The sequence below is a fragment of the Patella vulgata genome, chromosome 9 (assembly GCF_932274485.2).
Source record: "Patella vulgata chromosome 9, xgPatVulg1.2, whole genome shotgun sequence".
Lineage (NCBI taxonomy): Eukaryota > Metazoa > Mollusca > Gastropoda > Patellidae > Patella > Patella vulgata.
Window position 1 is genome coordinate 36316425 of NC_065887.2, and position 17108 is coordinate 36333532.

Sequence of the window (17108 nt, forward strand, 5' to 3'; positions counted from 1 at the left end):
TTATATCTTGTACAGGGCCGTATTATGCTTGCATGGATGAAAATGTCACTGACACCCTTGCTTACATCAGCAGTAAAAGGAGGGCATACTCTGGTCATTGTCCATCAAACTCATACAAATGCAATTTGTACATGTCAGTATGGTACATAGATAGACATATAATACTTATTTATTTATGGCAAATAAAAAAAAAATTGAATGAAAACTAATTTGGCGGCCCCTTTAATATTTGGGCCACTGATTGCAGGGTTTCAGATATCAACACATTTCATGATTTATGTAAGTTATGGCTCGTTGCATACAATGTTAATTTGACTTGATGTGTAATTTTTATGATGCTTAACATTATCTGATTTGTTCTCTTACAGAAAACTTTAAGTCCACCAAGCAGTCCTTCAACTCCAATGAAATTAACAGGTATGTTCAAATTATTTTAATTTATAGACTGAATACAATGTGGTCTCGGGCATTCTTGGAACTAAATGTTATAAATTGTTGTATGTGTTATAATAGTTACCAGTATGTAGGTTTAAAGGCACACTATTCAACACTAAACCTTCAGACTTTTGAAAAGCATGTTGGTCTAACAATATTTAACCTAAGTTATCTCCATATAAATTCTAAAGTTGACATCACTGTCTAGGTTTTTCATGATGTCATCTTTTTCTGTCTTAGGATGTCAGTAAGCAGAATAACTCATTTTTATCCATGAACATCAATGTCAAGATGACATGTAGATCTAAGCCAGGTTTTTTTGTTTTAATCGTAGATATTGTTATCTAAAGATCACATTTCAACTCTTATTTTTTGTTAAATTTAAATAAGGAAAATGACTAAAATAATCATTTCGGAACGAAATAGCAGATGGAAAATCAAATTTTATTCAGTTTTTTATAGAGAATAATTGAAGTTGTGGAAAATATCTGAAATTAGATTCTGTTTGTGCTTTATAGCAAAGATATAGTATTTCTTTATTTACCAGTAATGCATAAAAATAGTGAAGTAGCAGGGTTTGATGTTTGTCAATGACAGAGCTTTCAGATAATCAGTTGCTGTAAATTAGGCTTTTATTTTACTCGAAGGTGGAACAAGTGTAGGACTTTCAGATGTTAAAATAGGACTAAAATAGCAGATAACTTACATTTGTGTAACTTACATTTGTGTACCATACTCTGCAGTAAACTACACATAGCCTACATGTATATGGAGTTTATATACATGTATGTACAACTGCACAGGAATTTTGATGGGATGTTCTAACTTCGAGAACTTCACAGTTAAAGCGGCTGACAATTGGCTTCGTAGATGACAGTACCATCAGTCAGTTCACCGGGAAATTCAGAGCTCTCAGAAATGAAACATTACAAGAACATTGAAGTGTATTTCGATATACTTGTGGCAAACTCATGTTTCCATGTAAATAAAACTATAAGGAAAGGATGCAAAACGGCCATTTTAAAGTGTGTATGGGTCTATTTTTTGGAACCTTGAAATAGACAAAAATGGTTCTAAAAGTACATATTCACCTGTTAAGCGTGACGTTTTTAAAACGTTAACTACCCCCTATTGTGTAATTAATTGGACGAAGTGACGAAGAACTATGTACTATGTTCTAAGAATAGGTTGGGGAAAATAATATAATGTCCTACACATGCTGCGATCGTGGGGGAATTCCCAAGGGATTCCCCCAAGTGACGAACTATGTTCTAAGAATAGGTTGGGGAAAATACCTCCAAGGTGTTATATTACGCCCTACACACAGTGAGTGGCAGTTGTCCTGGGCGTTATATAACGACCTACGCACTTAACGGGTTAATATACATCAATATTGATTAAAACTGATCAATATTGAATTCTAATTCGTGTTTTTAATTTTGAATATTATAGAAAATATTGAGTTAGAGACTTCGCTCCTTTAAACAATAAAGTAGGCCAATGTATAGAGATCATTGTTATTTTAGGAATACATTAATCAAACATTCATCAAATACCCAACTTATTAAACCTTCCATAAATAAAATTTCTCAGAACAGATAAACATGCCATAAATTGATTCATCTGAAACTCAAGTGGTGGATATTGGAATAGACAAAGAGACTGGTTAATTGATCTAACCTGACTGATTAACCTAGTTGAATATTCATTATTGGTTGATTTGATAATGAGGCTATGGGGAATGGAATTGTGGGTATGGTTCAATGGCCTTGAAGGGTGACTTGACCTTTCACTTCCAGCAGGTAATCAGTCATTGATTCATTGAATGTCAGTTAGTTAGTTAACAACAATTTATTGAATACTGGGTATATTACAACTTACATAGTATACACAGGTATAACTACATTATTTTTGTTGTATGTAGGCTAATTCTTTATCTTAGCTTCTTTCCCCATTAGATTTTGTGTGAAATAAACTGAATATTTCCTGGTGAAATACATGTACACCACACAAAACAGTCAGACTCAGACCTTCCCTACACATTCAAGACATAGCTCATATACAATATGTACAGTTAGTTGAAAAATTGATTTTTTTGCTCATGTGGTGAACTCAATGCCAAGGTAATATTTCACACTTGACTAGTACCAGCATGTAATGAATGATAAAAATATTGAATATTGAGTTAAAGATTTTCTATTGTGAAACTGAAAGTATTATTGCTATCTGAACTGCATTAGGCCTACGTATGTACATCTTGTTGTCCTCTTTTGTCTTTGTCCCCTGTCAATGTCATCTCTTTAGACCTACGTGTTAAAATTAATGTCGTGATTTGTTGAGTGTTTTATATACACACGTTCATATCCAAATAATGTGGAAATTATTCATCATAGCATTAAATTCTTTGATGAGGGTTTAGGTTCTATAATGAAAATCGTCATTGAACAGTATTTGGATTATAATTTCATATGTTACCAGTTCATTTGAATTGTAATCAAGTCATAAGAACATTATGAGCTGGGTTTCTTTGAAAATTATAAGAATTGTCATTACTTTGGTTGGAGTTTGGTTTGAACTAATTCAGTTGAGGCCAGAGGTGTCAACTACTGTCAATGGAAAAACAGGAGTATTGCAAAGAAAATTAAAAAGCAGTAGAATTGAGAAATTTTTTTATTCATCAAAATCAAATTAAGGTCATTTTTAATTACCATTAATATAAATTTACTTACAGTCTTACATGTGTATAGGTACACAATTCATAACACTTTATATACCGGTACACGTTTTTGTCACTATGATATCACCAGTCCTCTCACTTTGTTTCGAATTCCAAATGTCAAAGTGTGTACATAGAACCTTGGTTTTCTGAACTACTATGCACTTCCTTTGCCAGTGGCCAGGCTCTACGTCTTTCACCACTTACAAACGGAACTTTCTCTGCCTACACTGGGAGCAAACCTGACATCTCCTGGTTAGCGAACTAACATCTTACTCACTAAACCACTGCATCTCCCCACTTTATATGCAGTTACACTATTGTTTTTGTGCTTGTATGTTTTTTATTCAACATCTTTGCCAATTCTAGTAGTTTTTTCTGAGTTTACATTGCTTCGTAAATCTGATAGTCCAGCATTCAGTATACTGATTATATTATTACACACATGTTTCTGTTCTTAAACATTCTGAAAGTTACATATATACTGCTTTCTCTTCATTGGAGTATTGTCAAAGTGGAAAATAATAAGACTTACTTGTTATCGTTTCACAAACAAACACATAGACCGTTGGTTTTACAAACAAACACATAGACCGTTGGTTTTTAGAATGTTTACGTTGTTACATGCATGTCTAAGTCAGATCTACATTTACTAACGATGATGTAAGATGATATTAGTGAAGCAAAACACTTGTATACATATATTTTATCAAGCATGTTTGTAATCATATATTCTGATATCATTATAATATGTTTTAGAAATTTTCTACCAATTGATTGTATCAATTCAGAGATAATACACACATGTATAATTTAGTGGTAAGGGTTATAATATTATTTATTGCTCATTTTTGCTGTCAATTGAAATCTTTGATTTATAGAGCATGTATACGAATCAAATTTTGCCTGTACTGTTTGTTATAACTTTATATAGCCTACCTGTGATAAACTATGGTCACCTGATTTTGATGCCAAAATAACAAGGGTTACCTAACTAACATATATATTTTCTCGGCTATACATTGTAGAAGCCTTCAAGTCTTACAGATAAGCGATATAATGAAGAAATTTCATGTAGTCGTTTTATGTCAATGAGACTCAAGTTATAGAATTATGCAATCTTTTTCCCAGGTCACTTGCAGTATATGTCTACGTGTGAGCAGAATTGGTGCCTTTTACTTGTTTTATGCCTCTGAATTCTATTTTATATGCCCATTTACACTAAATAGGAAATATTTTGTTATCTAGATACACTTCCAACATATTTTTTTTTTTTTTTGTAATAATCAAAAATTTGTGTTTTCTACTCCGATTGATTATTTAACGTTTGGTGGTTGCTCAGCTACCAATAAAAGACGGCGTCGTCTTGTAATACACACGAAGCATAGATCGAAGAAATTTCAATTCGTCATAACTCTGTAAATACTGAACGGAATTGAACCATTTATGGACTTATTTTCCTATTATAGGTTCAACCTTCAGAACAGTGTAGGGTTTCCTATAGTGCTAATTCTTCAATATTAACAGCTAATTAACACACTGTGATGTCATGCCTCTCAGTGATACTGATGGTATGGTAATGGCCAAGAGAATATTTACTGATAATTAGTTTGAGACCTGTCCAGCATGGTTCAGTCTGGGACCTGGGTGCATTATAAATTAACTATACTTGATCATACTAATATTATTTTATACGTCCACATTTATATGTGGTCACTCATTGCTTTCGCGGTGCTTTTTAAAATTTATATTTTGTTTACATTTGTGAGACAATGTCTATTAAATGTCAACGGTTTTCATTAACAAAGCATACATGTAATAAAAGATGCATTATGTAAGAGCTAAATCTGCCTACTTCTTATTCATGGCATTGGATTTCAAAATCACTATAAGGGGGGTTGGATGGCCGAATGGTTAGCATGTGCGCGCTGTATCATAAAGCCTGTCATTGAGTCAACTGGAGTGGTTTTGAATCCCCGGTTGTACGTGACAAGGAGTAGGGTTGCCGGTCCAACCTCGTGGGTTTTCTCCAGGTCCTCTGGTTTCCTGCCACTGCTAAAGACCCCTACGAGCAAGCGAATTATTGAAATAAAATTAAACCATATGTTAGTCCCGAAAAGACCTAGGTTGTGTCGAGTGGACTAAACCTCATTTCTCTCTCTCTCTCAAAATCATCATAAACAAGATTCTTGTAGTCTATTGGAATTCACTTTTCTTATCTTAAACTTTTGCATTTAAAGAAACATTTATTGTACTAAAATTAATTATGGCCCAATTTTCGAAGAAAATAGCCCTTATCTTCTTTGAGTGAATTTTATCAATTGACAATTGTTTTGTTTTTGTGTTTATAGCCCTAAATATAGTATGTCTGACATAACAGAAGTGAATAAATATATAGTTTAAATCATTAAGATGATTGTTCTGCGATTGTCATCAACCAATTAAACAGCCATGCAAAAATTACTTCTGTATTAATAAAAACATTTCCTACCTGATCACATGGTTGGTTTCTACTTCAATTCTCAATACAAACTTTTGTTGTTATTTAAATTAGATATTTCAAAATTCCCACTGAATAGGCCTATTGACAAGTTCAGACTTTATATTTATTTCAATATGGCCGCCATGACAGACCTATAATCTACTTGACAACAGCAGGAAGGATATATTAATATATGTTGCTATATTTAGCCAGTATTAATAATAAACATATTAATTTGATTACCCAGGGGTTTTATCAGGTAGATAAGATAATGAAATAAATTATTTTAATAAGGCAGACCCTGACAAGGTAAGATAGAATAACTGATTTATATCTGTGAATGTCAAAATCTATTTCATAATGTATTCATTTATGCAGTTTCTGAAATGATATAATTTTGAGGTTAGAATATCATTTGAGCGTCGATAGACTATTGAATATAATCTAAATCAAGCTATTTTCACTAGACAGTCTTACCCAAACTTGTTTAAAATTCAATTGATTAAGATAAAAGATTAAAATTGTCTACTGTCATTACAGTTGTTATTTGGTACAGTGCAATGTTTCTTATAAAACTCCACGTTGCTTTATATAAGTCCATGACGAGATGTAAATAAAGCCACAATGAAGAATAATATGTCCATTTATATAATGCAAAATCGACAAAACATGCTTATAGCACATATAAAAACTATATACAAAATAACAATTACAATTTCTGATAATTACTCATGGATAGTTATTGCCCTTCATTATGTCAATGCTCTGTTTAAAAAGATTTTGTTTTTTTATTTATCTAAATATTCACAATACGACAACATTCATGGACAGCTTGGATGTCTGTGGGTGTATTTTGTATTTTTGAACACATCATCAGCAGTATTGTCATGGGCTCCCACATATCTTTTTGTTGAACTCATTCTTAAATTAAAAATAAAAATGGTTGGAGTGCCCAAGTTTAGATTTGTCGTTGATTCCATAAAGTAGTTAGGTTTTAGAACGTTAAATACTGTGTAATTCAACATGGCGCCCGAGGGGTTTGATATATAAATGTACGAATTAGTACCAAATAGTTTATTTATATGGGAATCAAGGTTTGGACTATGCCTTGGAAATCGTCAGGAGCCGCCGATATTTGTCTCTCTTTTGTGGACTGAGGTAAGATTGTCTGTTGTATTAACTGGACGGGTAGGCCTGTCATTCTTCGGTTATGTATCTTTGTTGAATGAGCAGCTTCTTATCAACCAGATCGGCTCTGGACCGGTTTGATTCTACAGTCTCTCTTGTCTATATATATACTATCCCGTTAAGAATTATGACAAGTAACAATGTTACAAACCAACCAAAGGCATCCTAGTTAGCTAAATTATGGACACTAGCACTTCAATCTAAACGATAAGTTGGAAAACTTCTATACAACCCCGTTAAGCGAGCTACTGATACCGGTAACAAATTCGCAAACCCCGCCAAGAGGCCAACCCTGGTAACCCTACCAATTAGTAACCATGGAAACCCCACAGGGTTTCCGAATAGTATAATTAAAAATGCCCGCCACGTGAGTCCAATCAGTCTGAAGAGTTCAATACGAACGAAACTATTCACTGACACTTGGGATAACCAGGTCTTCAAGCCACTCTTATCTCTTATATCATTCTTAAATTAAAAAAAATCTCTTTGTGAAAATGGAAAAAAAGTCTGGTTCCTTGTGCAACAAGTTTTTATACGCCCACATTGAAATGTGGTCGTATATTGTCGTAGCCCCCGTCCGTCCGTCCGTCCGTCGGTCCGGCGTCCACAATTGCTTGTGGACGCTCTAGGGGCTAAAGTTAATATCCGATTGACTTTAAATTTATATACAGTGTTTAAAGCCATGAGACGAAGAAGCCTATTGATTTTCAGCGATTTCCGATAATTACTGCCAGAGTTATGGCCCTTGATCACTTCAAAAAATCTTGTGGACGCTCTAGAGGCCAAAGTTAATATCCGATTGACTTTAAATTTATACACAGTGTTTAAGGTCATGAGACGAAGAAGCCTATTGATTTTCAGCGATTTCCGATAATTACTGCCAGAGTTATGGCCCTTGATCACTTCAAAAAATCTTGTGGAGGCTCTAGAGGCCAAAGTTAATATCCGATTGACTTTAAATTTATTCACAGTGTTTAAGGTCATGAGACGAAAAAGCCTATTGATTTTCAGCGATTTCCTATAATTACTGCCAGAGTTATGGCCCTTGATCACTTCAAAAAATCTTGTGGACGCTCCAGAGGCCAAAGTTAATATCCGATTGACTTCAGATTGATACACAGTGTTTATGATCTCTTGAGACGAACAAATATATTGATTTTCAATGAATTTGGAACAGCTAAATCCATGATACAGTATTAAAAGTTTTGTATACAAAACGTTAGCATGGGGCAGAATTTTATAAAAACCAAACAAATTCTAATGGTTTTCTGAGTTGTTGTATTATAAATGTTTCATTACCGAAAAAAGTAAAAATATGCGACAACTCTTGTTGACTGCCCGGACGATTTAGCTGCTGTGGGCGTATGTTTCGTTGCCTGGCAACCTATCTTTAGGTATTGTAATCTGTTTGTAATATTATTGTCACATTGTCTTAGTCTAGAAATGACCTGCAGTTTTTTATTCTTGTTTTTGTGTTAATATGAAACAACTTATATTGGAGTAAAATTGGATTGTGTTGGTCTTTAAAAACAAATTGTGTCAGTATCAAAATAACTTGTCATACGTCTCAAACTGATTTTATTTTTGTGCTTGTTGAAACATTATGCAAAGAATTATGGGTAATTCCTTTCTACTTAGAACAATCTATATGTTTAACAAACCAGTGATTGTATAACATATAAATTGTCTTGTATTTTTTATACATTTCATTATATTCCCTTAACCTTGTCAGTCTGTCATTGAAATGAATTCATTTGAAATAAAATAAATTTTATTCCTTTACATACTGTCTGCTTGTTTCTATAATCTTTACAACATGTTATTACCAACATTCAGTAATTTACGATTTACCGGTAACAGATATAAAAATAGATTTATTTCTTACATTTAGGTCATAAAAAGTTTTAAGATTAGTGAGCTTTCTAACATTATAAATGATAAATATTATAAATATATTACGCCTTGTTTGATAAATCACCTTGATGTAAGAAAATAACCAATAGTCTTGATTCTTGTGCTTTCTTCGTCTGGAACTATTCTTGTGCAGATGTGTGACATTCACTGACAACCTTTATGCTAATTTTTCTTCTCTTCCCACGTAACTCTTGCAGTAGCAAAATGCTTTGAAACAAACAGATAATGGAGATATCGAAGAATGCATTAAGAACACTTTATCCAATGGCATATCATGAATTTATTCATGTGAAAAACAGGATTTCACTGTATAATTTGTGAAAAATAGAAAAGCACTAGAGCAATTAACGTTGCTGTTAATAGATTATCCAGTTATTTATTAATAAAAATCAACCTGTAAACACACAGTCACGTGATGATAATGATAATATTGGTGTGATTTGCTAGGCTTGCTGTATGTAGAAGTATTATGGACCAGGGACCATAAGCTTGTTAGATGGCCTACATATTGTGACAGGCTAGCTATAGCACATGTAAACCTATCCATATCCTACAACTGGTTCTACATACAGCTTGAGTAGTGAGAGCAAGCCAGCAAAACAACTCTAGCCATGCTATTAGATGTAAACCAGTATTGGTGAATAGGCCTGGCTAGCTACATATCTCTTCATATACAAGCCAAGGCTAGTAATATACTCGGAATACTATAGTGTGTTTATCTATCGACAGCCGGAGTTTGGGGGTTTAAGAGTGCAAGGACGAACGGATTAGAGCGTTAGATCAATAAGCCAAACCTTTCACCATGAGTAAAAAGCGAAAGTTGAGTTTGAGGTTGAGAATTCCGATCAGTAAGTAACCTTATTTGCATCTCATTAAAAATCTGGTGGTTTGTTTGTGTACATTTGGAGGTCAGCATTCAAGGCTATTTGCCAAAAGATGTAGGCCCCTGTTATTACATGATAATATATTTATATTACATTATTACACATGATTGACATCTTATCTGCTCGTCTTATTTATGCCTGCTGTTTTTGTGTAGGATGTATTCAGTGATGAAAGTCAGAAGTACAGTAGTAATTATTGCAAAAAAAATGTCTGCTAATCTTTTCTAATTAATAGACTGGAGACCCGATTTTTTTTCTTTCTTTAAATGTGTTTATTTCTATAAAACCACCTCCGTGATATGTCGTTTTTTTTAATTAATTTTATATAAACATGACGACTTAGTCAGTTATATGATCTATATATATAGATTTCTATCTGTATTAGAAAAAAAACCCAGCCTGCTGATTAATCAATAGATCAGGATATATTTAAGGTCAATTGACGTAATGATAAGGAAATCACCAAAGAAAATAGTTTTCGCTTTAAGATTTTACTAATTAGATTAAAATTCTGTCAGTTCGGTGGTTTGAGACCTGAATATAGCAGCTCTAGTATGCTTTGATAATATCATTAATTATACACTGTCAGATTAAATCTCTGGTGATTTGAGTCAGGTATTGGAGAAAATCCGGTTGTGTTTTTGATGCGATTGAAAATATAATCATCTAATTAATAGTTACATCCTTGCATGCATCTTCCATCATGAGAATATAGATATCATTGTATCTGATTAAATCAATGTATTATTTTATATACTTACAACAATGTTTCCACCCACCCACCCGTGAGACAATCTACAATAACAATTCATATCAGTTTAATCACCATATATATAAATATTTATAAAATTCTCAGATTTGTTGTGATGCATACTTGGAATTAAAACATTAGTTTTGTTTTTTTAGTCAGCTTAGAACAATAAACATTGAACCATGTGGTTACTGATCCTGCTGGCTTGGATGCAATTTCCTGTAACTGTTTAATGGCTTTATGATAATAGAGGCAGGTTTTCTTTCATCAAGAAATATTAATTCCTTGATACATTCTTTTGATTTGATAGTTGTCTTATAGCTTACAATGTCTGTGGGGGTTATTTTGGGGGTTTATAGTTAACTGTACCCCATCTTCATTACTACCATCGAGAAGAAAAGTAGGACATTAGTCCCCATTTCATTTCAATTGTTAACTGTGCCATGCCCCTCTATACTACTTTCTTTTTGCCATAGTGACAAATAGAAAAACTGCTGTGTTGTTGTTATCTACTAGAACAAGCTGCATTTGATAATTAATTGGCAAAAAGACACTCAAATTTTGGATATTAGTATATAATCATAATTCAAATTTATAATGTCCGCCTCCATCCCATCAAATGACACTATTGCTGCTGTAAAGTCTGTTTTCGCCTTGAGATGGATTTTGAATCCTATGCAAGCTACGATATTGCCATTGCCAAAGTTAAATCTCTAAATGGAGTATCGGTCCAAAAATGGTTCAAATTCGTCCGGTATCTACTAATAAAAGATAAATTGAAAATTTTTGCAACAGTTGACATCCTCTGCAATCTAATTAAAATTCAGATCTATATTTCAATTTTTTTTTATGCTTTCAATGGCCTGCACTACATGAAGATCTGACCGGGTGCAGTAGAAGGTCACATCAGGGGTCATTAGAGCGGCGTTTGACCCTATAACGTCAGACATTTATTTAACCAATCAGCATTGATGTTTCTATTGAAATACCAACAGTTCCGTGCATCGCATGCCAAGAACTCGCCGTAACAGACCGTTCCATTGGCTAATCCCTCACATCATCCAGGTTATATAACAACTCTTCCAGATCCTAGTGTAGTAAAGACAATTAAAACCAAATTTTGAATTATAATAAATGATCTGTGATTTAATCTGATTGACATCCTATGCAGACTATTGCCAACAAGCCAGCATCATGTATAAATCTTTTTAAATGTTAAATAATAAATATGAGTATATTTAGCATGGATTAAGTGGATATTGCCCGGAAAATGAGACATTGTCCGGATCAGCGACTTTAGATAAAGAAATGATAATATACTGTATTGTGATTCTGTAAATGTATTATCTCACGCTTGTTCTATATTATTGTAGGACTGTAAAAACATCAAAAGGAGGTGACCTACCGATATATATATATAATATATAAACAGATGGTCATATAGTATTTACTGTTTTGTCATATAGTATTTTCAACATCAAGTAAAAATTATCATAATGTAGATCATTATCATAGGTAGCTGCAATCTTGTCATATTTTTGGCATAGTATTACACTGTATTAATGAATGTTTAATAATCATAAAACTATAATACAAGATATATTTAATCATAATAAATTAATACATGTATATTTACATGTATATAAGTTGACTTGGGGGAGAATGTTAATGATGATTAGTATTAGGAGATCCATACATTTTTAACATACTTGTTTTGAGCCAAGGTCATAAGTTGAAAATGACAGTTTGTGAGCTAGGTTCTAGTATGTGTGATGATTGTCTATTATTGCTGTAATGGTCATGGCTAGCTTTGTAATGGGCAACTGACAAGGTTTTTCTTGGATCTTTGGGGGTTTTGTTTGAATCCACTGTGGTCCCTTTTGAAGATACTGTTCCTGTGTTGTCTGTGTCAGATATCCTATTTTGATTATACCTCTACTTAATAAAATGAATTTTTTTATTTATTATTTTTATTAAAGTCTAGCTCTGTACCGGTACACCATTTGCATTTTGATACGCCTACATGGAAATGTGGTTGTATATTGCCGTCGCCTCCGTCCGTGGTGGAGGCTGTGAGAAAGGATATTGTCACCATTTTATAAAAGAAAAAGGTATATTTATGAATGAGGGAGGGTTTGTTAGGGATCTCACTTGGATCCGGGGGTTGGGGGGGAGGCTGTGAGGGAGGATATTGTCACCATTTTATTAAAAAAAAAGGTGGCTTGGATCTGTGCATTATCTGTATGGGGATGTCTCTATCAATCCTGTCCATTAGAAAAAGAGAAGTTATGAAGCTAGCTTGTCAAATAATCCCCTTGTTGCACTAAATGGTTTTAGCCAACCAATCAGATGATTCAATGGTGTAAACAATGTATATTTTAGTGTGATAAGATTATTGTTATAACAACAACAATGTCAGGTTGAACTAAATGTTGATAAAGCAAGATAATGGAATGAAGTTATGTTTCATTGGTTATGTTTGGCTGTGTGGAGTTTGAGGGGGAGAATTTTGCCCTGACCCAATCTTTTTTCAATCCAATAGTCAAGGGATCTATTAAGTGCACTTTTCAATTTAAACATGTGTTTATCCCTCCCTTCAGAAAGAGAGAGAGAGAAATGAGGTTCAACGTCTATTGGACACAAACTAGGTCATTTAGGGACTAACAATTTTTTTTCACAAATTGCTTGCATATAAAAGATCTAAAGTGCCATCACCAACATTACCAGATCTATTAATAACATATCCCTCCTAGCTTACAAAAATGGTGGTAGATTTAGTAACTTGGTCAAATTGTTTAATTTTTTGTATCAAGCTTAACAGTTATGTTCTACCCATTCCAAATGATCGACAGTTGTTTATTCTGGTTCTACCAGGGACTGGTTCAAAGCAATTCTCAAGTTAGTGTAACATTCAAACAGAGGCAGGATTCTACAAGTAGTCATTGGGTTGGGTGGCTCAATGGCCAACGCATGTACGTTTGATCAGAAGGTCTGTCATTGAGCCAAGTGGCTTTGTTTCTATTCCTCGCTTGTTCGTGACAAGGAGTAGGGTCGCCTTTCCAACATTGTGGGTTTTAACTGGGTCCTCTGCTTTCCTCAAACTACTAAACACCCATACACGCGAGCGAAATCCGTATGTTCGTCATGAAATTACCCAGTTTGTGTTGAGTGGATGTTAAACCCCATTTCTATCTAACTGTTATTGACCTGTGGATTGTCTCCATAAAATTAAAATATAGAAATAAGTGGATCGTCTCCTTTAAGTTAGAATATGAACAGGTGGATTGTTTCCTGTTACTAAAAACAACTAAGATTAGAGAAACGTGTTACAGAATATGAGAATAAACAGTAATATATCATATATATTGCATGAATGATTTTAATATTTACAAATAATATTAAGGAACATCAATCAGTTTGTTATTGTATTAACTACAATGAAAGTAGATCAAGATGTATCATAATATTTGTACAGTATACATTTATTACTCTCTTTAAAATTCATAATTTATTACTCACTTTAAAATTTGATAATTTACTATACTCCTGTAATTTAAACATACTTTACAGTAACATGACTTCTGTTTTAAAAGATCATAATATACCATTCTTACAATCTGAACACACTGCTGTTTACATTATATTACCCATACACCTCTCTGAAAGGCAATCAAAATTTCAAGACTTCTGTAATTTAATGCAAATGTGGGTTAGTCCATTATTTTATGTGTATTTCTATTTGAACATTTAATTCTTTTTTCTTATATACCGGTATATATATATAAGCCTACAATGAAATGTGGTTGTAGATGTTGCTGTCAGTCCTTCCACAATTTTCGATCCTTGCATTGGCCGAGAAAGGATTTTCCGGCGTCATTCCCCTTGTCAGTGGTGCAGGACAGAGGGTTTGCAAGGAACAATGTATAGTCGTTCGGATGGGATGGAAAACTGAGGTCCCATGTACACATTGGCATGCACCTGTTTAAATAGACTTAAGTCACCAAATATAAAATCTAATCTTATTAAATCCAAACTGTGCTAATCTATTATGTTAAGACAGAATTTTATAGTGTGAGCCCTGACCTTACATATCATTATATTATTATATCAATAAAAGCTTATTGTTAAAAAAAAGGTTAAGAATATTGTAAGATTATTTAAATGATAATTTTCGTTGGATAATTGACCACATCAAATTTACCTCCATTGTTTTGATCAATGACGTCATTGGTTTTGATGGCTAAAACGACACTATCAAGACTTTATTTTAACATTCTTTAAAATATGACTTGAAAAAATTGTTGCTTTAATAAAAGGGATGATAAAATCAGAAAACAATAAAACTTGTACAAGTTTGGTTCAGATTGCGGAGCTACTGATGTGAGAATGTTTGGAATCATATTTAATTGAATACGAATCATGGTTATTAAACTACTGTTTTAATATTCTTTTAGTACTCGTACTTATTTAAAGGGGCATTATGTAAGATTAGATAAAGAGCTGGCAGTTCTCGCTATAATAGTTAATAAATAGATAATGAAAAGAGAATATATATGAAAATTTCAATCAAATTATTTTACTCTGAGCCGAGTTATCGCTGATACAATTACAGGATAGCCTCGATTGTCATTGCTACTGTTGTTAAGATAATAAACAAAGACTTGATTATCCATTTTTACATTAAATCATCAACCACAAATCATATTTATATCCAATGATAAAGCTAGACTATACAATGGCATTGAGTGTTGATTATGGAATTGTCATGTTAATTAAGGTCTTATCAATAATTTATGTAACATTTAAGGCCTAAAGAAAGGTCTACCTGCAATAGGCAGATTTAGCTCTTGCATAATGCCTGTTTAATCTGGGCCATAGAAAGCAATAACTTGATTATAGATAATAAATTTTGATCATTATAGATGATAAAATTGATCAATATAAACAGTGTGTCATTTGTAATGAATTACAATAGTAAACTTGGTAGAGAATGTTACAAAACAAAATTTTCTATACAAACAAAAGTGAGCGTGGATGACAGACCCATAGGGCTGTTTGTGCGTGTTTAATTCCTGAAGGAAGACGGTACCTTGTATGAAAGTGTTTTAGAAATAGATTTTCTGTCATTGTAAAAAGCCTGGCAGTACTAATACTTACATAAAGTACAAAACAATTTGATGTTAGCTTCCATAGCATGACTGTCATTTATATTTTACTGATATTGTTAACCAGTGAGTAACTGCCTTGAGTCTACAGTGACATTCCTCAATGTACAGTTTATTCCTTACAATATACTGCTGCCTCCAGACTTTCAGATCAACAATAGCTATATTAAGAAACAAAATAAACTTAGTAACATGTTACTTGTTTATACAACTTACCGTAATCAACATAAAAATTGTCAACTTGGTCCAGTATTTCCATAATCCATGATAGTCTTAGTAATTTAAATACACGTAGGTTGTAAAATAGAGCCACGCCACAAATCATATCACTTCTTGCAACATATAGCACCACTTATGCTGCCACTTTCAACATATGCTGCCAATTGCAACACATCATGTCGTCACTTTTAACATATGCCACCAGCCATTTGCAACATATACCACCAGCCACTTGCAACATATCATGCCACCACTTGCAACATATCGTGCCATGCACCACTTTACAACATATCATGCTAGGAGTGAAAATATGAAATATGTGACAGTTTATTTTAGTTGGAAACCACTGTATATGTATAGCCAGTATATGTATAGTATTAATATAACTGTATATTGTTCAAGTTCTTGGGAAATTGTTCTATACTTACGTTTAGTGTACATGGGATGGGATGGTCTAGTACTTGTGAAATCACAAGATCTGTCATTGGGTCAAGTTGTGTGGTTTCAGTTCACCACTTGAACGTGACTGTAGGGTTGCCTCTCCAACCTGGAGGTTTTTCTCTGGGTCCTCTGGTTTCTTCCCACTGCTAGCGATTTATTGAATAAAATTGAACCATATGTTAGTCCCGAAATGACCTAGTATGTTTTAAGTGGACGTTAAACCCCATTTCTCTCTATTGTGTATGTTATCTGTTGATAAGTTTATCTGTGTATTGATTTTATATGATTTTATGATTTTTACCTTGTATTAAATCTTGGTCTGTAATTTAAGTATTGAACATAATTACTTGGTGAATAAATGTCATAGTTTCTACGACCCCCTGAAATATCCATTAATGGAATATGACGTCTTTTATGAAAACGTGACAAGTATGTAAGACAATGGTGGGTTTCTTTATGTATGTGAAATTAAAACTAAACTAGGCCAATAAGATTAACTATTTTTGAACAACCTTGAAGATCCATTAAGAAATGACCACTACGACAATCCACTGTATATCGAAGTTTAATATCTTTTACTGAAGCCAGATATCTGTCACGTATTAAATATATTATCACAAGTCATGATCCACCTGTAGGCTAATAAACCAACAGTTTAACTAAATACTCTGTTGACTTTGTGGATTTCCAGTGAAGAGTGAAAACATCCCTAATAGAATTTCAACAAAATATCTTCTTTTCGTGATTGAGTGACTTCTAGACAGAAACTGTTGATCTTGAAGTGGTATCCAGTGTTCTAGAATGAATAAACATAGCCTACCTTGTTCATGACACCTTTCACCACTTGTAGCTCAATGTAGCTATAATTTAAAATATGTCTGGAGCTTAACAGTGATTTTAAATGGACTTTATT

The 17108-nt window shown here is 33.2% G+C and overlaps 1 protein-coding gene and 1 long non-coding RNA gene across 21 annotated transcripts in view; one reads left to right on the plus strand and one right to left on the minus strand.

Moving 5' to 3' along the window:
• The window catches only part of LOC126832315 (uncharacterized), a 49281-nt gene extending 43485 nt beyond the window's left edge, over positions 1-5796 (minus strand). The window contains exon 1 of the long non-coding RNA XR_007684656.1: positions 5643-5796. This is a non-coding gene — a long non-coding RNA (uncharacterized LOC126832315). The remainder of the gene's footprint in view (positions 1-5642) is intronic.
• Positions 1-17108, plus strand: part of LOC126832302 (5'-AMP-activated protein kinase subunit gamma-1) — a 134610-nt gene that overhangs the window by 100222 nt on the left and 17280 nt on the right. For 7 of the 20 annotated variants that reach the window (XM_050563028.2, XM_050563029.2, XM_056103329.1 and 4 more), the window contains one exon: positions 369-417. In XM_050563028.2, coding sequence (XP_050418985.1) covers positions 369-417 — 49 coding nt within the window. Of the gene's footprint in view, positions 1-368; positions 418-2195; positions 2330-2484; positions 2559-3950; positions 3971-5791; positions 5943-9188; positions 9584-17108 lie in introns of those variants that run through there. The other 13 variants (XM_050563041.1, XM_050563045.2, XM_050563043.1 and 10 more) reach the window with 11 other exon arrangements.